This window comes from Schistocerca serialis, chromosome 3 (assembly GCF_023864345.2).
Source record: "Schistocerca serialis cubense isolate TAMUIC-IGC-003099 chromosome 3, iqSchSeri2.2, whole genome shotgun sequence".
Taxonomy (NCBI): domain Eukaryota; kingdom Metazoa; phylum Arthropoda; class Insecta; order Orthoptera; family Acrididae; genus Schistocerca; species Schistocerca serialis.
In genome coordinates, this window is record NC_064640.1 from 533512752 (window position 1) to 533538535 (window position 25784).

The following is a 25784-nucleotide window of genomic DNA, read 5'->3' on the forward strand; positions in this document are numbered from 1 at the left end:
CAACATTGTGAAAAACTTTCTCTAAGTCTACAAATGATATAACCATAGGTTTGTCTTTCTTTAACCTATCTTCTAAGGTAGGTCATATGGTCAGTACTGCCTCACATGTTCCTACATTTCTACAGACTCCAAAATGATGTTCCCCATTTTAGGAATTGTAACTCATTAAACTGGTATCCTGGTAATTTTCACACCTCTCAGACCAGCTTTCTTTGGAATTGGATTTATTATATTCTTCTGAGAGCATTTCATCTGTCTCATACATCTTGCTCACCAGATGGAAGAGTTTTGTCATGGCTGGATCTCTCAAGGCTATCAGTAGCCCTAACGGAATGTTGTGTGCTCCTGGGGCCTTGTTTGAACTTAGATCTTTCAGTGCTATGTCACACTCTTAATTCAGTATCATATCTCACAATTCATTTTCATCTACTTCCTCTTTCATTTCCATAATATTACCCTCACGTACATTGCCCTTGTATAAACCCTCTATCTACTCCTTCAACCATTTTACTTTCCCTTCTTTGCTTAGGACTGGTTTTCCATCTGAGCTGTTGATATTCATACTGGAGGTCCTCTTTTCTCCAAAGATCTTTTTAATTTTCATGTAGGTGCCATCAATCTTATCCCTAGTAATATATGCTGCTACATCCTTGTATCTGTTCTCTAGCCAGCCCTGCTACCCATTTTGTACTTCTTGTCGATCTCATTTATGAGACATTTGTCCTCTTTTTAACCCAATTCATTTACTGCATTTTTATATTTTCTCCTGTCATCAATTATGTCCAGTATCTCCCACATTACTGAAGGATTTTCACAAGCAATTGTCTTTTTACCTACTTGATCCTCTGCTGCCTTCACTATTTGATCTCTCTAACCTCCCCATTCTCCTGCACCTGTATTTCTTTCCCCTGTTCTTGTCAATCGTTCCTAAGGCTCTCTCTGAAACACTCTAAAACCTCTTTCTCTTTCAGTTTATCCAGGTTCCATCACCTTAAATACCTACCTTTTTGCAGTTTTTTCAGTTTTTATCTACAGTTCATAGCCAATAAATTGCGGTCAGAGTCCACATATGTCCCTGAAAATGTCTTACAGATTAAGATCTGGTTCCTAAATCTCTGTCTTACCATTATATAATCTATCTGAAAGCTTCTGGTGTCTCCAGGCCTCTTCCATGTATACAACATTCTTTCATGGTTCTTAAATGAAGTGTTAGCTCTCGATTTTGGTCCATAAATGATTGTCGGGTTAATGTCTGGTTACCTGAGTGGCCAAATCATTGGTTCAAATTGTCTGAGATGTGCATTGTCATCTATAAAAATTACTTCATTTTTGGGGAACATGAAGTCTATGAATGGCTTCAAATGGTCCCCAAGTAAGTGAACATAATCATTTGAAGTCAATACCATTATGGAGCCATGACCAGCTTGCACAGTGACTTGTAGACAACTTGACTCCATGGCTTAGTTGGGTCTGCACCATACTCTAACCTTACCATTAGCTCTTACAAGCTGAAATCTGCACTCATCTGACCAGGCCAACGTGTTCCAGTCATCTGGGGTTCGCCTAATGTGATCACAAGCCCAGGAGAGCTGTTGCAGGTGATGTTATGTTGTTATCAAACCCACTCACATCAATCGTCTGTTGCCATAGCCCATTAACACCAAATTTCACTGCACTTTTCTGATTGATACATTCATTATATATGACACATTGGTTTCTGTGCTTATTTCCCACAGTGTTGCTTGTCTCTTAACACTGACAACTCTACACAAATGCATTGAAGCATGCCTGTATTTGTCATGGTATACTATCCACAAGTTCATCAAGGAACTGTTGGTCCTCAGTGGTGATTCGGTGTAAATCCCTCAGAGTGGTTGCTGGGTCATGTCGTCCATAAACAGTCCTTTTCCATCTATCCCTGCCATGTTCAATAGGGTTACTTTCTGGAGAACATGCTGGACACTCTAGTCAAGCGATGTCATTGTACTGAAGGAAGTAATTCACAAGATGTGCATGATGGGGGCGCAAATTGTCATCCATGAAGATGAATGCCTCTTACGGCACTTTCCATGACCACCAGCGGCGTACATTGGCCCCACATAATGCCACCCAAAAACAGCAGGGGACCTCCATCTTTCTGCACTCACTAGACAGTGTGTCTAAGACATTCAGCCTGACCTGGTTGCCTCTAAACATGTCTCCGATGATTGTCTGGCTGAAGGCATAGGCGACAATCACTGGTGAAGATAATGTGATGCCAGTCCTGAGCGGTCCATTCGGCATGTTGTTGGGTCCATCTTTACCATGCTGCATGGTGTTGTGGTTGCAAAGCTGGATTTCGCCATGGAGGTCGGGGGTGAAGTTGCATATCATGCATCCTATTGCACATAGTTTAAGTTGTAACACAACGACCTGTGGCTGCACAAAAAGTATTATTCAACATGATGGTGTTGCCGTCATGGTTCCTCTGAGCCATAATCCATAGACAGTGGTAATCCACTGCAGTAGAAACCCTTGGGCAGCCTGAATAGGGCATGTCATCGACAGTTCCTGTTTCTCTGTATCTCATCCATGTCTAAACAACATCACTTTGGCTCACTCCAAGACACCTGGATTGTTGAGAGCTTTTCCTGGCACAAAGTAACAATGCAAACGTGTTCGAACTGCATTACTGACCGTCTAGACATGGTTGAACTACAGACAACACGAGCCATGTACCTCCCTTCCTGGTGGAATGACCGGAACTGATTGGCTGTCAGTCAAAATCCTATAGACATACAAATGCTGTAAATGTAGGATTACCTTTACTTAAACTTTCTTGCATGTCGTTACTTTTCTGCAAAAGCCCAGGACTGAATTTCCCTGAGGTCAGCTTATACTAGCTGTACCATTCTTCTGTAAATAAGTTGTGTCAGTACTTTGTGACAATGATTATTTAAACTGTTGGTTTTTTAATACTCACACCTGTATAAGCCTGTCTTCTTTTTGTACTCATGCTGAAGTTCAGGATATTTCATCTACCCCATTTATCTTTAGCTGCAAGTGAAATAGTTTCTTCATGACTGGCTTTCCAAATGATATCAACCTTTCTTAGGGAATGAAATTAAAGTGAAATCAGACCTTTAGCTGCTTACAGTCATTGATAAATAGCAATGGGGACAGTTGAAAATGTGTGGCCCCGACTGGGACTTGAACCCATGATCTCCGGCTTACAAGGCAGATACTCTATCCACCTGAGCCACCAAGGATACAGAGGATAGTGCAACTGCAGATACCTAAATCTGCCACATTCCCCAAAAGACACACATTCCCAGCATAATGTCCACATACAACATTTGTAGTGTCCCTGCCCACTATACTCATTACTAAGGGCAGTCAATCTTCTGATTCCCGTAAGAGTTTGGGCAATGTGAGTGCATCCACACTGAAGAAGATCATTGGCCATTAAGCCTTATCTACATGAAGATGGTATCTGTTCTTTCAGACATGTCCAAAAGAAAGTTCATAACCAATAAATTGTGGTCAGTGTCCACATCTGCCCCTACGAATGTCTTGCAATGTAAAACCTGGTTCCTAAATCTCTGTCTTAACATTATATAATCTATCTGAAACCTTCTGGTGTCTCCAGGCCTCTTCCACATATACAATCTTCTTTCATGAGACTTAAACACAGTGTTAGCTATGATTAAGTTATGCTCTGTGCAAAATTCTACCAGGTGGCTTCCTCTTTCATTCCTTATGCCCAGTCCATATTCACCCACTACTTTTCCTTCTCTTCCTTTTCCTACTGTTGAATTCCAGTCCAACATGACTATTAATTTTCATCACCCTTAATTGTCTGAATAATGTCTTTTATCTCATCATACATTCCTTCAATCTCTTCATCATCTGCAGAGCTAGTTGGCATTTTAACTTTTACTACTGTTGTAGGTGTGGGCTTCATGTCTATCTTGGTTACAATAATGCAATCACTATGATGTTGATAGTGGCTTATCCACATTTCTATTTTTTTTATTCATTATTAAACCTACTACTGGATTACCCATGTTTGATTTTATATTTATAACCCTGTTTTCACATGACCAGAAGTCTTGTTCCTCCTGCCACCAAACTTCACTAATTCCCACTATATCTAACTTTAACCTATCCATTTACATTTTTAAATTTTCTAGCCTACCTGCCTAATTAAAGGATCTGACTTTCCATGCTGTGATTCACAGAACATCACTGTTGATTGTCCTGATAACAATCTCGTCCTGAGTAGTCCCGGCACGGAGATTTGAATGGGGGACAATTTTACCTCCGGAATATTTTACCCAAGAGGATGTCATCATCATTTAACCACACAGTAAAGTTACATGCCCTCAGGTAAAATTATGGCTGTAATTTCCCCTTGCTTTCAGCCATTTGCAGTAACAGCACAGCAATGCTGTTTAGGTTGATGTTGCAAGGCCAGTTCAGTCACTCATCCAGACTATCGCCTTTGCAACTACTTCACCAAGCCTTCCCCTTCATTGAAGGTAGTAGGAACTTTGCTGTTGGATGCTCACCACTAACTCTTTCATGATTTGTCTGTAAGGTTGTATCTTCGGGAGTTGTGAGATAAACTTGTAAATTCTGTTTGTTGAATGCTAGAGAAAGCTGTTTTGTAGCAGCTTCACAACTGCAAGTGCACTTGCATGTGAGGGGTGTTTGTGGCAACTTCAGCTGGTATTATCTGCATTGATGACTCCTGTATCTGAAGAATGTTTTCACCACTGCACTGCAAAAGTAACTATGCTCTTTGAAGTCATTACTGCCCAGGTTTCAGGACAAAAAGTAAATTCAGGCGATCAAATTCACAAGGAGAATTGCCTATTAGTGGGTAGTTATATATATGATGGTTTGTAACTGATCTGATCTGGTAATGCACCTTTGATGGTCTCGTAATCTATGGTCTTGAATCAGTCATCTGCTATTAATGGGTTGGAATGACATATATTAAAAGACATATACTACACTGTAGCTCATAGTAATCAATTCCTTCAAATTTATTAAAATGCAATTTTCTGTTCTGATAATTATCTTTTTTAGCAATCTATAATCTATATATTTTATTCAGACTGGTAATGTACATTAATTAATCAACAGTCTCACATGTCATTGGCGACAAATTAGGTCAAAGATGCACAAATATTTTACTTATATACAGTTTCCTAATCACTGACGTTAATTTTTGATACCTCCAGACTATACATATTGTTGTGAACCTGCAACTGATTATGATATGATGTGTACTTTTTGGTAACTAAACCAGGACTTGCTGATACTAACTTCTGAAATACAGATCTTGACAATTTAGTTAGTAGACACTGACTGAAAGAAGGATTGTCCTGCACAACTGTTAACAGATTTGTGTCCATGAATAATAGTCACAATTTGTTGTTGTATTCTACTATTTAACAGTAAAGGTAGCAAAATATGAGGTTATATCTAAAAACACAAATGATGTGACTTACAGAACGAAAGTGCTGGCAGGTCGACACACAAATATACACACGAAATTCAAGCTTTCACAACAAACTGTTGCCCCATCAGGAAAGAGGGAAGGAGAGGGAAAGACGAAAGGATGTGGGTTTTAAGGAAGAGGGTAAGGAGTCATTCCAATCCCGGGAGTGGAAAGAGGTTCCAAATTTATAATAGCAAAACAACAAGTCTTTTTAACATGATCTGGGTAATGAGGCTATTAACAAAATTATGGGCACTGCTTCCTCAAGTATTTCCACAGAATGCTAAAAATGATTTTTTTTAATGAGCTCTAATGAAAGTAGTTTTGAAATCAGAAAAATCTGGGCTAAAAAATCAGTAATTGTGAAGTTATTTCATGAATAATAAATTTTTATGATTTCCTGCTTGAACAAGAAATTAGCTAATTTATATAACAGCGGTAAATGTGAGACCTTAGTTTCTCCTGGCATATGCAATGTTCAGATAACTTACAGGAATACAACCATGTAACATCATCAGGATGACAGGAGCACAGCCTTCGATTTTCCAAGGAATTTTGCCCTGAAAAGGGAAAGGCAAGGATGTGCTCCTGTCTAAATATAGATGATGCCAGTTAGCTTCATTCCCATAAGCTATTTGAACAGTTGGATATGTGTCATTCCTAAAATGAGAATAAAGAAAAAATTGTATTGATATCAGGACTGTTCCAAGGGCAAGTAGTATGGTCCCATCTTGATTTGTTAAAGATTCTCTTTGTTAACTCTATCTTCTCAATTTTTCTTTTCACGCATAAAAAATTGGAGCCATAACTGCCAGTTTTTCCTGGACAGTAAAGTAGGAGATCAGTTTCAAAAGTGAAATATTCTATTTCAATGCAAATATTGTGAACTTCACCTCCTGTCTTTTCTATTCATCCCAGAAACTTTGTGGTCATTGCTGCAGAGAGCATAGTTGCCTTTGTGGTTGACGCAGAACATATAATGCGGGTTTTGTCCACTTTTTTGCAAGTTGTCCATCATTTGAGTGCTGTAGTTATGTGTCTGTAGTGCTGTTCTGCTCTCAGAAGTACACCCATCCCTTTTGGAATTTTTTTTTAAAATTTCATTAGACATAGTGTTCCCAAGAGAATTTCAAGCTCCTCCCACATAGAGTCCTGCCTGCCTCAGTAAACTGTTTGTAACTTAGGTTCAGTAGGTTCTCCAGAACTTGTCACCTGATGACTATTTCACAACAACAGCCATCCACCGTTCACCACATAGCACACCTTAAGACTGAGCTTTTCTTGAAATAGAAGTTTGTACTACCCCTATGTTCCAGGCAGTTTAAGCCAAGATTCCCACTGCCTCTTAAGAGACTTCGTTCTACTGCCAAATTGTGTGGTGCTTGCCAAAATATGTTCAAATGGTTACACAAAGCTGGTAACACTCACCAGACTCCACCTCAGGAAGAACATGTTTGTCAAGGTCATACTCCACCAACAAAGACTTGAGATGGAGTCACCTAAGTGACTCAAGATGACGTGGCACATCAAATGTGTGTTATAGTATCCAAGTAATAAATGAAGAATATGGTTACTAGTATGAATTTCAACAACAGTAGTTACGTGAGCTTTTTTGGACATGGTACCAGAAGTGTCATGGATATGTTTCCCTGATGATGCTGTTGTTCTTAGACTTTCACTGAAATACTATTTGTAACTTTAGTTGCACTCTCTCATTCTTTACAGAAGACACAGCAATCTGTAGGAGTTGTTAATGATGAAAATGGAACAAAATGTACCAAGTCTGATTCGATATCTATCTGCTGCAATGGCATTATGAGATCTATCTGCTGCAATGACTTGTAAATAACTCCTGGTCTAGAGGAATGTAAAAATGCTATAATAATGACAATAGGACTAATGTTACACAAGTAGAGTCAATCACATGATACAGATGCCTTGTGGTAACAGTGTGTAAAGTAGAATGAACTGAATCAGTCAGTTGTTGATCAAGCAAAGTTATTTAGTTAGTTAGTTACTTTCATGTTCCATGGATCATGTTGCACGATAAATCATCATGATATGGAACAAGTCATTTTACATTCTTATTACAAATTAATTTGTACATCTATTTGTACTCTAAATATCACCATATTATTATTATTATTATTCCCCAAAATGAAAACAAGATATACAGATTGATTTAGCAACTCCTACCCATCACCTTTTACACAATAGAAACACATAAATTCTTCTACACAATAGAAGAAGTTGTCACGGAGACATTTTTTCAGTTTATTTTCAAAATTTACCTTGCCGTCTGTTAGACATTTTATATCACTTGGCAAGTGGTCAAAAATTTTTGTTGCAGTGTTGTGCACCCCTTTGTGTGCTAAGGACAATCGTAATGTTGAGTAATGAATGTCATTTTTTCATCTAATATTGTAATTATGTACCTCATTGTTCCTTTTGAACTACAGTGGATTATTTACAACAGACTTCACAAGGAAATAAATATACTGTGAAACATTAGTCAGAACACTCAACTCCTTAAACAGATGTCTACAAGATGGTCATGGGTGAGCATGACATATTATTTGAACAGCACGTCTTTGGGCAATGAAGACTTTCTTTCTCATGATGAGTTACCCCAGAACATTTTTCCATGTGACATTACTGAATGAAAATAAGCAAAATATGTCAAATTACTGATTTCTCTCCCCTCAAAATTTGCTATGACTCTAAGTGCAAATGTGGCTTAACCAAGTTGAGTTATGAGTTCTAAAATGTGTTTTTCCAATTTAAATTCTCATCAGTATGTACACCTAAGAATTTTTAAGTTTCCACCTTATGTATTATTTCCTCACCATGTGTTATATGTATCACTGGTACAGTATCCTTAGAGGGGCAGAACTCAATATGATGTGTCTTTGTGAAATTCAGGGTGAGACCATTTGCAGAAAACCAATCAATGATACTTCTGAGAACTTTGTTCAACATTTCTTCCATTTCTGTATATATACTGTGAGTGATTACAATACTGGTGTCATCTGCAAAAGGAACTAATTCTGCTTGTTGTACGTTAGACAGTAGATCATTTACATATATGAGAAACAGTAGTGGATCTAAGATTGAGCCTTGAGGAGCCCCATGCACGATTTTTTTTTCCCCAGTCTGACTTTTCTTTTGGTTAGATATGACATGATCCATTGGTTGGCTATACCATCAGTCCCATAAAATTTCAAGTTATCTATGAGGATACTATGATTCACACAATCAAATGCCTTGTATAGGTCACAGAAAATACCTGCTGGTGCTATTTTGTTGTTTAATACTTGTAATTTTTGGTGTGTGAACATCTAAATGGCGTTCTCAGTAGAGCAGCCCTTCTGAAACCTAGACTGTAATTTGCTGAGGATATTATTATTACAAAGGTGAGATACTATTCTTGAATACATCACCTTCTCAAAAATTTTGGAAACTGCTTTCAAAAAGGGAACATGCCTCGGATCACGGAACGGATTTAAAGGAAACTGACCAAGCAATGGAAAAGGATTACGAGATGGTTTACGACTGGGCACCTTAAACGTAAGGACTCTAACTGGGAAGTTAGAAGAAATTGTAGAAATGATGGAAAGGAGGAAATTGGACATCTTGGGACTTGCTGAGACTAGGTGGAGAGGAGTTGGTGAAAAACCACTAAGTAAAGGATGTAAACTGTACTGGATAGGGAATGAGAGGGGAAGAAATGGAGTGGCAATAGTGGTCAGAGAGGGTCTGCAGGAGGAGGTGGAAGGTATCAATGATCGAATGATAAAAGCCAGAGTACGAGTGAAAGGAAAAAGCATTGAAATCATCCAAGCATATGCCCCACAGGTGGGGTGTACAAAAAAGGAGAAGGAGGAATTTGAAGATGACATGCAAAAGCAGCTAAATGGAGGTAATCAGATTATAATAGGGGACCTCAATGCACATGTTGGCACAGACAGAAAAGGATTCGAGGAGATAATGGGACCAGAGGGCTGGGGGAACCGAAATAGAGAAGGAAAATTGTTGCTGGAATTCTGCAAGAGGAATGGGCTGGCGATCGCAAATTCCTGGTACAAGAAGAGAAGTAGCCACAAAATAACTTGGTACAGTGGAGACTGGTCCCAAACTTCAGTAGTAGACTATGTACTAGTGGATAGGCAGATGATGAGCAGCCTCACAGATGTTAAGGTCATTCCGTCTGAGGCCTTAGACAGTGACCATCGGCTGTTTGTAGCCACCCTGAGAGAGAAAAAAGATAGGAGGGCAACAGACATACAGGAGAAAAGGTTGAAGACATGGATGCTGAAAGAGGATGAACGGAGGACCCAGTACCAGACACTGATCAGGAAGAAGCTGCCAAAGGAAGATCAGAGAACAGTGGAAGAAGAATGGGGAGATTTTAAGAGGGCTCTAGTTGAGGCAGCTGAGACTGTGTGCGGAAGAACTAGCACAAAGAGGACAATTAAGGAAACCCCATGGTGGAACCACATATGTTAAGAGGCAGTACTTCGAAAGAACAAAGCCTTCAGAGAATGGTTCCAGACCCGAACAAAGGAAGCTAGGGTAAAATATAAGGAAAGCAAGAAAGCGGCACAGACCATAGTAAGGGCGGAGATGAAGAAGTGGATGGAAAAATGGACAAGAATGTTAGAAGAGGACAGTGAAGGGAACAAAAAAGTACTTTACACCATGGTAAGAAATAAGAGGAACGACAGAAGCGAGTGCCTGAGGATCATAGATAATAATGGAAGAGTTGTGGAGGAAATGCATGAGCTCAAAAAGATTTGGCAGGAGTACTTTGAAGATCTGTTGAATGCCGCCAAGCGGGTAACTAACAGCGATGGAGAGCCTAAGGCAGCAGACGATTATAATAGTGGGGAAATTGATGATCTAACTTGGAATGAAGTGGAAGAAGCCATAAAGAGGATGAAAGGGGGCAAGGCACCAGTTTGGGACGAAGTAACAGTGGATATGATACGAGCAGCAGGAGAAGTAGGAACCCAGTGGCTATACAGAGTGCTGAGGGTGGTGTGGAAGGAGAACAGAATTCCTGAGGATTGGAAGAAAGGAATTATAGTCCCGATCTTCAAGAAAGGGGATAAAAGGAGATGTGAGAACTACAGAGGAATTACCCTGCTATGCCACTGTGGAAAAATCTATGAAAAGATCCTGGAGAAGAGAATAAGAAGCAGTATTGAAAGTAGACTGCAAGAGGAGCAGTATGGTTTCAGACCGGGAAGATCAACAACGGACCTCATATTTGCGGTAAGGCAACTGCAGGAAAGGCACTATGAGTACGGGAAGGACTTAATCATGGCCTTTTTAGATACTGAGAAGGCGTATGACAGTATCATATGGACAAGCTCTGGGATGTGCTGAAAGCAAAAGGGATAGATGAAGAGATAACACAAAAAGTCAGAAAAATGTATGAGGGAAGTGAGAGTTGTGTGAAAGTGGGGAGGGAACGTACTGCATGGTTCAAGCTGGAAAATGGGCTGCGACAGGGAAGTGCACTTTCACCTTTATTGTTTATTATTGTTATGGATGAAATCCTACAGCAGGTATCAGATGCGATTGGAGATCATAAAATGAAAGCAGTGCTTTTTGCCGATGACCTGATGTGATGGGGAAATTGCGAGAAGGAGGTGCAAGAGCAGTTAGATGTATGGGAGGCAACGGCAGCACAATATGGAATGCATTTCTCTGCAAAGAAAAGTGAAATAATTGTCACAACAAGGAAGAAGAATAGGCCAAATGTGGATATAACTTGTGGAGGGGTAAAACTACAAGTGGTAGAGAACTTCAAGTACCTGGGAAGCATGATTGAAAGTAAGGGGGGAAACGCAATGGAAATAAATGAAAGGTGCAGAAAAGCAGGGCAGTTCTTCAAATGCATTAGGGGGCTTATTTGGAGCAAGGAGGTGCCACAGAAATCCAAGGGAATTATATACCGAACCTACTTTGTCCCCATATTGGCATACGGAAGTGAGACATGGGTAATGCATAAAAGCGACAAAAGTAGAATACAAGCTAGTGAAATGAAGTTCCAGAGGAGCAGGTTGAGTGTAACAAGACGAGACAGATTGCGAAATGTGTATGTGAGGGAAAGACTAAAGGAGGAACCAGTACAGGACAGGATAGAAAAATCAAGACTGCAGTGGTATGGACACATGAAGAGAATGGATGAGGGAAGAATTCCAAAGAGGATGTTTGATCTGCAACTGGAGGGGAAGAGGCCCAGGGGAAGACCAAGAGATAGATGGGTGAAGGGAGTGAAGGAATGTGTAGCGAGAAGAGGAGAGAACTGGACGAAGGTGGAAGAGGGGGAATGGTGGAAAGACAGAACACGATGGAGAGGCTTGTGTTCCCGACAGACCCAGCCAGTGGCTGGAAACTGTCCAAGATGATGATGATGATTTCAGCAGTGAAACTGCTTGGTAGTTACTGACACCTCTCTTATCACCTTTCTTTGAGAGGGGTTTAACAATGGCATATTTTAGTCATTCTGGAAAAATGCCTTGAGTTAATGATGCATTATATATTTCAGACAATACCCGATTTATTATATGGGAACAAATCTTTAGTACTCAATTGAAAACACCATTAAAACTAGAAGAGCTTTTATTCTCAAGAGAATTTATGACCCTCTTAATTCCAAATGTAGACATTGGTGGTACATTAATATGACGTATTTTTGTGGAAGTTACTTCTTCAGCAAATTGCTGTGGTCTTTCTATTGAACTGTTGGTTTCTATGCTTTCTGCTATGTTTAAGAAATTATTATTAAATACATTTGCTAACTGAGACTTTTCATTTATAGCACTCCCATTCAATTCAATAGTACTGTTATCCTCTTCTGTGGTTGGTTGTCTTGTCTCTTGCTTCACTGTATTCCATATTGCCCTAACTCTGTTGTCTGACGTACTGATATCTGACAGTATGTGCACGTTTTTTGCTTTTTTAATAGCCTTTCTTAGTAATTTTGAGTAGTTTTTGTAGTGTGCAACTACTGCATGGTCTCTATTTGTTCTTGCCAAAAGATACATTTCCCTTTTTCTTTCCCAAGATAATTTAATCCCTTTAGTGATCTATGGATTCTTTTTACATGGCTGTTTAATGTCCCTTCTGATTAACTTATGCAGAAAGCTATTTTTAAATACTGATATGAATTTATCTTGGAATAGATTAAATTCTTTATTGGCATTTGTTCTTTATAAATTTCATCCAAGGTTGTTTCTTGTAAACTACTCTTAAAAACATTTGACCTGTAGTAATTAATCATTCAAACTGACTTCCACGAAGGTGTATCTACACTGTAAGGGACTATGTCATTTGCCCTGACTAACTGTGCATCATGATCTGAGAGAGCATTTGTTACTGGTTAAACAGTTATTTTGTTGCTTTATGCCTCATCAAAGAAAACCTTATCAATTGGGACCTACTGTCTTTGTCCACACGTGCTGGAAAGTTAATTACTGAGAACAAATTGTAGGATCCAAATAAGGTTTCCAGACCACTTTTCCTATTAGAATCCTTTAGGAAATCTACATTGAAGTCACCACAGACCACTAACTGCTTGGTGATGTCTGACAGATAGCACAGTACGAAATCCAGGTTCCTAATAAATAATTCAAAATTTCCCAGTGGTGATCTATATACTGTTACAATGAAAAGTGAACTGTTTTTCAGCATTCACAAGCACACACTTCTATGTGCTGATCAGTGCCAAATCTGCTTGTGTCAATGCTTTTGAACTTGTGTTCTGTCTCAATATATGTAACAACTACTCCTTCACATATATTAGTTCTGCATGAGTAATCTACTAGACTACAATCTTTTATATGTAATTTATCTAACCCTGTGGTTATGTGGTGCTCAGACAGGCACAGAATGTCTATCTTTTCCTCTAAATTTTGCAAATAGGAAAGAAGCTCTTCTACCTTATTACTCAATCCTCTAACTTTTGGTGGAATAAGCTAACCTTACTTTCCCATGTATTATTGTGCGGCTCTTCAGTTATAGTGACTTCTTTCAGAAGGGGGTGCCTGAGACTTGATTCTAACTTAAGAAAGCTGCCCCTCTGACACCAGTAACCACTGGGATCTTGCATTATATCCCTGTAATTATGTGGAGGCTGTTCAAACCATGTTGCTTGATGCTGACAAAGAAGGTTGCTTCAAAACACCACTTCATTTCGTAGCGGAATTTTGCTAGGATGTGTGGAGTCATGTTCACTTGTGGTGGACACTGAGTGTACATCAAGAAGCAAAGTGCAAGCAGTCAAATTCCTGTCTGTGTCATGGAAGAGTGTACCAGTAATGGAAATGTTGAGAAATGTCAGCTGGAAGACACTGAAAGACATAAATCAGTAAACAGCTTAGTATAGAATGTGCTCTATACATACACACATCAAAAAAAGTTCTGCATCACACCGTTTCCCAGAACTCCTAAAGATAGACATTGATTGTGGACATTGTATCACAGACACAGTCCCTTTGACTGTTCAGAGATGTCACTAAACCCACCCAAAGATGCAAACAACCATGCATGAGCAGCACCTATTAGACGAAGGGGGCCTGACAGCCGATCAGTTCCATTCATTCAACCAGGAAGGAGGTACACACCATGTGTTGTCTGTAGTTCAACCATGCCTAGATGGTCAATATCTCGGTTTGGACGTGTCTACAGTGTTACTTTGTTACAGCAAGGGCTCTCAACAAAGGAAGTGTCCAGGCATCTTGGAGTGAACCATACCAATGTTGTTCAGACATGGAGGAGATACAGAGAGACAGGAACTGCCAATGACATGCCTTGCTCAGGCCACCCAAGGGCTACTACTGCAGTGGATGACCCCTACCTATGGATTATGGCTCGGAGGAATCATGACAGCAACACCACCATGTTGAATAATGCTTTATGTGCAGCCACAGGACTTTGTGTTATGACTCAAACCGTGCGCATTAGGTTGCATGATGTACAACTTCACACCCAACATCCATGGCGAGGTCCATCTTTGCAACCGTGACACCATGCAGCACAGATACAGTACAGATGGACCCAACAACATGCTCAATGGACTGCTCAGGATTGGCATCATGAAGAGTGTCACATATGCCTTCAACCAGACAATTGTCAGAGACGTGTTTGGAGGTAACCCGGTCAGGCTGAATGCCTTAGACACACTGTCCAGTGAGTGCAGCCAAATGGAGGTTCCCTGCTGTTTTGGGGTGGCATTATGTAGGGGTAATGTACGCTGCTAGTGGTCATGGAAGGTGACGTAACAGCTGTACGATTCGTGAACCCCATCCTCTGACCGATAGAGAAATCATATCGGCAGCATATTGGTGAGGCATTCGTCTTAATGTACAACAATTCGCGCCCGTATCATGCACATCTTGTGAATGACTTCCTCCAGGATAATGACATTGCTGACTAGAGATGCCAGCATGTCCTCCGGACATGAACCCTATCAAATATGCCTGGGATGGATTTAAAAGTGCTGTTTATGGACGATGAGACCCACCATCCACTCTGAGGGATCTACGCCAAATTACCATTGAGGAGTGGGACAATCTGGACCAACACTGACTTGATGAACTAGTGGATAGTATATCACGATGAATACAGGCATGGAGCAATGCAAGATGATGTGCTACTGGGTACTAGAAGTGCCGGTGTGTACAGCAATCTGGACCACCACCTCTGAAGGTCTTGCTGTATGGTGGTACAACATGCAATGTGTGGTTTTCATGAACAATAAAAAGGGCAGAAATGATGTTTATGTTGATCTCTGTTCCCATTTACTGTACAGGTTCTGGAACTCTCAGAACTGAAGTGATGCAAACCTTTTTTTTATGTGTGTGTTATAGTGATTTACTGAGTATATATGTAGACATAGAAGTATTGTGAATATTGGAGTCCACTTATTCAAACAGTATATATCTGAGTGGTGTCTGATCTGTCAGACATCTCCGACAGAACAGACATCACTTGTGATGATGCGGCTGGTACATACATGTAACCATGAAATGTAGGGAGGGTAAGGAAAGGGAAAGAATGGGTAGAGATTGTGAGGGCTTGCCAGACAGGGCACCATAGTTATGTAGTAAGAAAAGTTGAAAATTTGTACCAGACCAGGACTCGACCCAAATTTACCACTTCTCATGAACAGTTGTCTTACCTGCTATAGCCATCAGGATGCAGTATCTGGCTGACTAAATTTCTAACTTATCACATGCTGCAATGTAGTGTCCCTCATCCATTCAGCTCTCTACTCACTGATCCCAATTCATGTAGTAGTTCCAGTGATATTTGTGCATTCACACTGAAACAAATGGCAAGGAACATTTATCCTCTTTTCCAGAAATGTGTGTCTATATATATATATATATATATATATATATATATATATATATATATATATATATATATATAAAAACAAAGATGAAGTGACTTGATGTGGCTGATTTATGCATGTGAACATCAGATGTTTGGGAGGGGGGGAGGGAGGTGGGATATAAGGAAAGGGAAAGAATGGGTGGGAAGCCATGAGAGTTAACAGTACAGGCATTGTGGTAATGCAATGATGAAAGCTGAAAATTTGTGTAGCTTCAGGACCAGTGTAGCATTTGTCATGAGCAATTGTCTTAACCACTCACGACATGTCCAACAGAACAGACACAATTTGTGTATATACATTTATGAAAAAGAGGGTAATGGGTCCTCAATGTTTGTTCCAGTGTGTATGCACAAAATCATCAGAACTCCTGCACAAATCAGGATTTGCAAGTAGAGAGTTAAAGGGGCAAGGGATACTGCATTGTAGTGTGGGATAAGTTGGAAATTTGAGTCAGTCATGGACCATGACTGGATGACCTGAGCAGTTAAGACAACTGCTCATGACAAGTGGTAAATCTAGTTTTGAGTCCTGAGTGGACGTGTGACAGAACAGACATGACAGATATATACATTTCTGAAAAAGAAGGTAATGGCTTCTTGATATTTGTTTCTGTGTGAATGTGCAAATATCATTGGAACTCCTGTGGGAATCAGGATTTTTGAGTAGAGAATTCAATGGACAAGGGATATAGCAGTACAGTGTGTGATAAGTCGGAAATTTGAGTCCAGATGCCCAAAGCAGTTAACCATCCACTCATAAGAAGCAGTAAATTTCAGTTTGAGTCCTGGTCTGCAACAAATCTTTGACTTTATTCTTTACAGTATCACCCATCCTTTCCCTTACCTTACCCTCACTACATTGCCTGCTTACATGTATTCAAACAATGCTGTGTAGGTACTCTGGCACCACATTTCACCTTTGTCATAGCCATCAGCAAGATGTGGAGTATCCTTGCATTGTTGTTTCTGTTATTTCCATTCAATGTAACATTATTTGTGAATAGGAGTATTATGAACAATGTTATTGTTGTTTTTCCTTACCATCATAAACACTAGCACACAGTAATGTATCAGAAAATATGTGCAGTGAACTATGTATGTCATACTGGTAGGAATACAAACAACTTATTTTTCTTCGATGGATAAATTCGGGTACACAGGTATGGAAAACATAACAAAGGCAGAGGAAACTAGTGATATCTTGGAAAACCTGTTTACTGGTAAGAATAAAATTAAGTGGGTTAATCTCTGGGATGCTCTGTTGGACATCATATTACAAAATTTGGAGACAGTACTCAAAATTAGATAATTCATACTCAGGATGTGGCCAAAAAACTGTAGAGAAAGGGCCGGCCGCTGGTGGTCGAGTGGTTCTACGCGCTTCAGTCTGGAACCGCGCTACTGCTATGGTCACGGGTTCAAATACTGCGTTGGGCATGGATGTGTGTGATGTCCTTAGGTTGGTTAGGTTTAAGTAGTTCTAAGTTCTAGGGGACTGATGACCTGAGATGTTAAGTCCCATAGTGCTCAGAGCCATTTGAACCATTTTTTGTAGAGAAAGGACAAATAATGTGATTATTGATTAATTGTACACATTAGGCTCAGAGGTTTATAAACATTTATTTTTCATATTGAATGGGTATAAAGTCCAGTGCAATGGATGAAAATTTCAAATTGGAAAACAGCAAAGAAAAGTTGTGAAATTGAACTATTGAAGAATACCTCAAGTTGGACAAAGGTGGCAGTGATGGTGCTTTATTCCCAAAACATTGTAAGAAATTAAAGCAGGGTTTGCCCAAAGACAAATAGGAAAAGAAGATGAAGAAGTATTCCCGTTGTTTGAGGTATGGTCACCTCAAGTCCAACCATCCCAAGATGCAAGAGTAATTAACCAAAGGAGGGTTCTAAAGGAGGAGACAAGACATTGTTTTGTATACTTGCTGTGTCAGATTTCAAGCAGTTCATTCTAAAATGTACCATTATTTTACTTGGCTAGTTATAGGTAACTGAAATTTGTAGGATCACCAATCACAGTATAAAATATTCGTAATTTTCTGTATGTGCCATCATCAAGCAGCTCCAACTGCTCACTACACAAAGACCTGGCATCTGTTCAAAGACTGAAAATTGTGAATTTCGAAAAACTTTGCTTAGCAACTGTGCTTTAGTGGCACTGTCATCAGTGAGATGCCCATTGTCACACAGTGAAGATAGTGATTGTGTATTGCCATGGCGTACTTTACAAATAACCAGAACCTGCTTGGATATTCATCCAGATTTCAAGACAGACTTTTGTGTAGGAAATTATTAAAAGTATCTAGCATTAAAGTACATACTAAGCTTTGAGCTTCAATAAAGCATCGCTGATCTTGGAGATTTTATGGTCTTTTAAATTTGACAGGCTTTTATTGTTGATCCACAACATTGTTTTGACGTGTGTCCTACAGTTGCCTTGTGGCGGACTTCCTTCCTCCCACACATACTGTATTTACATGAGTATAAGATGACCTAAAACATTAATGTTACACATACACACATGCATACTCAACTTTGCCATTTATTGTTGCCTGTATTTTGATAATACAAGGAGAAATGAACAAAAAGAAACTGTTTACATTTATTTTTATCTTCACTGACTTTTTTCTTAAGTTAGCCTCTAGTCTGTGGTATCACTATTTTAAATCATCATCATCATCATCCTAACAGTAGAGCTGTTCTTCATTGTCACAAATATTTGGCTGTTTCTTCCAAATATATTGCAATTTCTAAGGCTGTAGCTACAATGGGACATGAGAACACAGCTGGTTTTTTTTCTGACTAAATAGTGGACTTCACTTTTATACTGATGTGAGAATATTACAATTTCTGTTGCTTCCAAACATATCTGCTCGACTGTCTTTCACTGGCTTTGTAGAACTAGCACCTGACACACCCCTACTGTTCCTATCACACCCCATGATGAAGCGTCGTCAATACTGCAGCACAAAATGCTAAGTGTGCCACTAGCTCCAGTCTAGACTTTTACCATCTCCTGAAGAAATGAGTGCTATCGTTGAGTATTTGTCCCATTTTACAGTCAGTTTGATTCTGAGTACAAATGGATTCAGGCAAACTGCAGCTTAAACATGGTAGATGTTCATAAAAAAGCCAAAGTACACAGTCTATATTCCCATGGTTGGCAGCACAGAAATTTGCTGCCTGTGCTATGCCCTCCCTTGTTACACTTGTGGTAGTTCAACTTCTCAGCCAAGCTGGTGTCACTGATCCCTTTCCAACCATTTTGTAGAGCTGCATCAGCAGCAGTGATACCTGGATGGCAATATCTTCTAGGGTGCATGTCATATGTAACAACAGCAATTGGTGTGTACATAAAAGATTTCCATCTCAAATCAGTACACTTCTCAAACTTTCATTTATCCCACAGTCTATTGACATCTCTCGGTACTATCTCAACAATACGTCTTTCAAACATAGTTTATCCTTGAAATAAAAATTGCTTTTGGTTTAATGTGATTTTTGTTGATTATGCATTTAATTCTGGATTAATTTTCTTTCTTATTTCATTTGAATGACACCACCTTGTTCTAAACCTGTTAATGTTTCTCCTTGGTATTCTAAAATATGAAGAGTGACCGACTTTCTCATTTGCAGCCCACCTGGTAAATGATTATAGTTTCTCATAACCCAACAAAATATTGACTGAGGTTCATAATAAAGTAATGGATTTTGAGGGACAACATTTTCATCTTTGAACGTTACCTTGACTTGAAAAGCAGCATAAACATATGTATACAATACCCATAGATCTATGAAAACTTTTATTGCAGACTTGTTCACATACAACAAAAGTTTGTAAGTTGATAGAATTTAATGCTATTTCCTTCTGTGTTTCACAAAATTGTCCATTTTAAAGCAGAGCATTAGACAGTTTTAGTGGCTACTCCATAGTTTCCCAACTACTCCTTGCACTAGTGCCCTGAGTCAAATGCCATGTGATTGTTCAAGAAAGTTCAGTACTGTTTTGAGCACTTTGGTGTATCAAGGAGTTTTAAGCCTATTTGAAAACAACTGTTGTTTGCTAAGACCTACCCTTCAGAATTCTTCAAAATAAAGTTGTGCGAAACCTCAATGACTAAAGCTTCATCAGTATATGTAAGATGACCCCTATAATCATCCATTAAACAATGTTAAAATGTTGACCTCAGCAGCAGTAGTTTTATTTATGAATATAAGATGACCCCATATTTTTCAAATCATGAATTTGGGAAAAATCCTCATCTTGTAATTGGGTAAACACACTTTGCATTCACCTTTGAAGATGCATCTCTCAACTGTTTTGCCTCTGCACAGAGGGCTGCCAAGTTCTTCTTGGTTGCAGTTTACATGTTGCCTCTATGGTTTATTGTGGCACTCACCATTCAACATCTCAGTCTAATATCTGCTGCCAGTGCTTTCCACATGCTCCCACCCCATTTTTGGTATTTCACTGATAGCCACAGAGTTCCCAGAGCCTCTATGGTTTCATGCACAAGCACTATATCAAACATTACTGTGGATGGAATTAATTTCTTGCACCAGATGTTACCTAGACCTGTTGCACTTGAGCACGTAGGTAAACTTACCTTCTGCAAAGTCAGTGTACATAGCACTAAGGTCACACTCTCTTCTACTCCCTGAAGCTGGTTAATGTTTATAAGTAAAAAGCTTCATTAAATCTTTGCATAATATTGAGAAAGCAAAAGTGGAGAATTGAGAAATGAGTTGGGCTATCAAAGTGATAAATCTGGCATACCACATTAATGTAGAAATTTAAAGTTACATATACCTCAAAAGTTCTAAGAAAATGCCATTTAAAGTTAAAATTCAGCAAATTAGATGTCAAAGAAGTATAAATGCGATTCCATTTAGAGTTCAAATTCACAACTCTTACACAAAATCCATGAAAAAGTCACCCAAAGATTTCAGTCCCTTTCAGCCATGACTGACATGTTGGTCATCAAACTATATGGCCATCCTCAGGCAACTCTCAAAGCCGATATGGCCACTGCCCTTAAACGGACATGGTCTGTCATAGCAAAATTCTCGAATTTACATATAACTTCTTGCCACTATCCATATTACACACAATTTAAGACTAGAATTACACTAGTTTTCCTGCTGTGCCATTAGCTGTCTGCTGGGATCTTTGGTTTTCGTGTTATTTACATTTTAATCAGTGAGATCTTCAACTTACCCCTATTTGCTATTATTTATTATTGAACATAATGAAATGTACATCACTGCTGACAGTAGTATGTTGTCTCATAAAGCCACCACATTAATGATGTGATATTTATTTTGCATTGGAAATACATTTTTTTAAATCTCACAGTTAACATACTGGCTCATAATTCAAGATCTATTGCATTACTAAAAACTCTGTATTTTTATTTTGACACTTCTATTCAAGTGCTACCTACAGATGCTTGGTTATAGAAAATTGCTTAGGAGATTTAGAAGAACAATTTTTCTGTCAAATTACTTAAAACATTTTGTAGTTCCTTATGTCAATAAATAGTTTCACACCTTACATATTCAGTAACTTAAGTACTATTCTGTCTTCTGACTGGACATTTAGATGCCTTTTATCATATTATTTTTATCTCTCATTTGATGTAATTGCTTGTTTTCTTATTATATTTGTTTGTATGGTATGTATTTTGTGGTCTTGAAATGGTTGTTTTAAGCTCTGGGTCTTCACCATGGGGAACCTCACCACATAGGTATTCAGCAATGGCCTCAATGTTTGTCACTGCAGTAATTCTCCAGGCTACCTGCTCCCCTTCTATTAGCTGCCTTATTTTGTGGATTCTTTTTCACCAGTTTGGGAGGGTGAAGTGTAATCTTTTAGCTGGCAAACTAGTTCCACAGTAACAGTTTGCGATGGATGCTCACCTGTGTCAGGCCTCACTCATACTGCATCTCTTGTCAAATGGATGCATGTTTAGCCACACCTGTCTGTAATATCTTATAACTGTTTCGTGAGTGAAGATTTACTTTATAAGACACAAGAATACTGATATTAGAAGCCTGATGTTTTTATAATATTCTTGTAAAATTGAAAGAGAAGTCAAGAGGTATACAGCAGAAAGAGCTGAGAGCTAACTCTACAAGAAAATGATGATTAAAAACAATATTTGAAAACCTGACATATTTCATGCCTTCCACTCAGTTTCATCACTTATGTACTTCCATTCAATTTTTCCTTTATATATATCTTTTTACATTATATAATTTCACCAGTTTCCAAATTGCATTATTCATTAGAAGTTCAGATCAGATCTCCCTTTTATACTCTTTTGTTACACCCTTGTCATACAGCATTTGATAAAATTTTCTTTGACCCACAAATTATTATCCTCTTTTGTATTGTATATAATGGTTTCAAAAATCTGTCTTCACTTATATTTGCTGTGGCTGCTAGTTGCATAAAAGAACATTTGAGTGTAGCAATTTAGAGAAGTTTACGATGTACATCTGTGAAACCTGCATATGTTCTCAGTAACTGTATGTTATATGGCACTCTCTTGTTCTCACTGACTGATAAGTTACACTAAAATATTATATACTACCTGTGGCAGTTAATGGACATAAATTGTGTCAACTGACAAATTTTATTCATTCTTTGTTAACCACTTTTATCTTAGACAATCATCAATATCGTTTTGATTTATAATAAATTTTTACATCCAAATATATCACAAAATATCTAGCAGTTTGACATTTCCTTCTTTTGCTCGTTCCTTTATTCTTTCATTGTTTCAGTGAAGTCTCATATATCATTTATCTGAATTAATTTACATGTCTTATTGTATGAAAAGGTAAGTGTCCTGTGTGGTCTCAAACTGCAGTTAACCTTTCACTGAGGATCCCTGTATTTACCACAGCGTCGGGCAGCAAGTAACTGTTATGCAATGGTAACTGTTTTCTTTATGTGCCACTTATTAAGTTAGTATTTATAATGGTGGCTTAGCTGCAGTGCATAGGATATGGTAAAAATTTGAAAAATATGTCACACATTGAATGTGACACATTTCAGCTCATACTGTTTCGCTTTTAGTGATCATTATGTTATTGATTACACTACACAGCAACAGATTGCAGTCTGCATGGGATCACAAATTATGACTTTTTATAGATTTTTCTGTGCATACAACTTATCTGACTGTTTGTTAACTTCATTTTCACAACTTTAAGGAACTGTCATATATTAAATGTTATTCTGAAATTGAAGAGCGGAAATTAATATTCCATAATTTTTGGTATTGCAGAGGTTGAAAATACCGCTTCCATTGTAAGCTTTTATTATTATTATTATTATTTTCCAATACTTATCTCATGACCAGTTTTGGGCTAATACATGTCCATCATTAGGTGTGATAATTTTGTGTTGTGATCCAGAGTGCCATGATGTAGAGTATAGGAGGCAGTGTACCACCAGTGAGCACAGAGGACACTTGATGATGGGCATGTAATAGCCCAAAACCAGTCATACTTTTAAGAATTGGGAGAAAAAAGAACTTACAACTGAAGCAGTATTCTCAGTCTCGACTGTAATGCACAATTGGGAATATTTCTCCAGCTGGTTTGTTTGTATTTCTGGCATTGTTATTTTGCAGGTTGTGTCCCATGTGAGGAAGTCTAAACTATTAAAGGACACAAAATCGTATATCATAATTCTAGCTGCACTGACAGTTCTTCTCTGTTTTATTTTTGCGTACATTCTCAGAACACATAATTGATAACAATGAAGACAACATTAGAACTGTCAGAGAAAGTATACCAACAGGTGAAAATACAACTGAAATGCATAAGAAAATCCTTCAGAGAGCTTTGTTATCAGATGATGTGTTTACTGAAGCATACAGAGCCTACCAAAAATACTTGAAGCAGCATTATGGATTTCCAGGAATGAAACCAGATGACAACACAGCTGAAGAGACTACAGAGGAGATGTAAAATTGAATAACTCAGAACAAGAAATAAGGTCTGGGATAAAGGGTGTGACAGAGAGGGAACTGTAAGAAATATCACCATAAAAGTCTAGGATTAGGTAGTATTTGTAATTTGACTAATATTATCTTTTCAAATTTGTAATAAAATTTTGATGTAACTGATAAATAAAAAAAAATATTTCCTATTTTTTATTTTATTTTATTTTTTCCCTGTATCTGTCACAGTTGCAATAATGGTCATTTCTCTGTGGCAATTAGCATTTTCAATTCATAGTCCAAAACAAGTCACCACAAAGAAATGACTATTATTGCTGCTATGATGGAATTAGGGAAAAATACAAATATTTCATACCAATGTTGCTGGTCCTATGCTCTATTACAAATTAAAAACTTACACCTTCAGTAAAAAGTATTTTGCATTCTGAGATCAATGTCTAAACACAGCAAACCTGAAAATCCTAGCATACTCAAATCTAATTCAGAAAATCTGAACATGTTAACTGTGCAGCAACTTATGAAGAATTTTAAGTGATTTGACACTTCAGAGAGAGCAACATAAATAAACAGTAATGAAGCTAGGGTCATCAAATAGAAGACAATAGTAGCATTTATGGGGATGTGGAGTACAGAAACAAGGATACATGAAGAGATGTTATTTAAGAAACAAAAATGAGGCAGAAGGACATAAAAGTAACCAAAATTAGAAAACATGAAATGAAAAAGAAGAAATTAAAATGGAATAAAACAAAGAGAGGATCCTATATTAAAGGAGATTTTGAATCGTGAAACTGTAGTCAAGAATTGTAACTGTACAACGGCATTACTACCTATGGAGGCAGACCAGTTTAAGAGACTGGCTTCTGCTTTACTCACATATTCAGTTCAGACAATTCTAGCAGGCAAGGATTCATAAGTTTTTGTGCTTATTCTTGTACTGGTTAGTTTGTATGAAAATTTTTATTTTCACATATTCAACCATGTTTGAAGTGTTAAAAAGATTCATCACATTGCCAAACTGGAAAAGTAATGGAATATCCATCTTTTATTTGTATTTCCTATGTCAATGGTAACATACATATAACTCATGAATTGATTATGTAGCAGCTTGTGGCAGTAATGTTCAGAACCAGTTATTTTGATACACATGCATCAGATCCTTGGAGGTACATTTTATGCATGAACAGGACAGAATACAATCTTCTTTGTTGAGTGACATGACAAATATTGGCGACATGTCAATGAATACAGTTGTATGGGCACATAGGTATATATGAAAAGAACACATACACTTCTTCCACACTATGATAACATTTGTGTTTTAAATACTTTTCACTGTTTGCCTGCATAGCTTTTAGTTGGTAGTACTGGTACTTAGACCATATTTTATTGCTAAGTTTTATTGCCATAAAAATGTACTATTTTCAAGCAATCTATTTCTGTAGCAGGGCAGCATGTACCAGCAGTCTGAAAAAGATGTTGTATCACAAACAAATGCAAAAAAATTTTGTTTGAAATTTTTTCCACAAAGAAGAGTGTTTTGTATACAAACCGACAAGGAACCACCATCAAGTAAAGGCTTTCATTCGAATAATGGTTTGCATAACTGCCTGTTTCTTGTTCCTGTCACAACTCTGACTTTTTTATCCTTTCTCATAGCTTTAACACTCTGACGAGGTCTGCTTTTTAAATCCTACAAAAAATTATGTCATATCAAGCAACTGATATAAAATGTGGGCAATAAACAATTATCTTAAAATTGTGAGCTGACCATTAACATAATATGTAGGAGAGCAATGTCACGTACAATTTATTTCTATTGACATTGTAATCACTATTCGACAACCATGATTGGTCACGGATTTCATATTATTTGATAACACTGATTTTATGTCTCC

The 25784-nt window shown here is 38.1% G+C and overlaps 1 protein-coding gene across 1 annotated transcript; it reads left to right on the forward strand.

Moving 5' to 3' along the window:
* Window positions 1-9475: 9475 nt before the first annotated feature.
* LOC126470999 (craniofacial development protein 2-like) lies at window positions 9476-9994 on the forward strand. The gene has a single exon (XM_050099051.1). It carries the CDS (start codon window positions 9476-9478, stop codon window positions 9992-9994), a length of 519 nt encoding a protein of 172 aa, XP_049955008.1.
* The last annotated feature ends 15790 nt before the right edge of the window (window positions 9995-25784 follow it).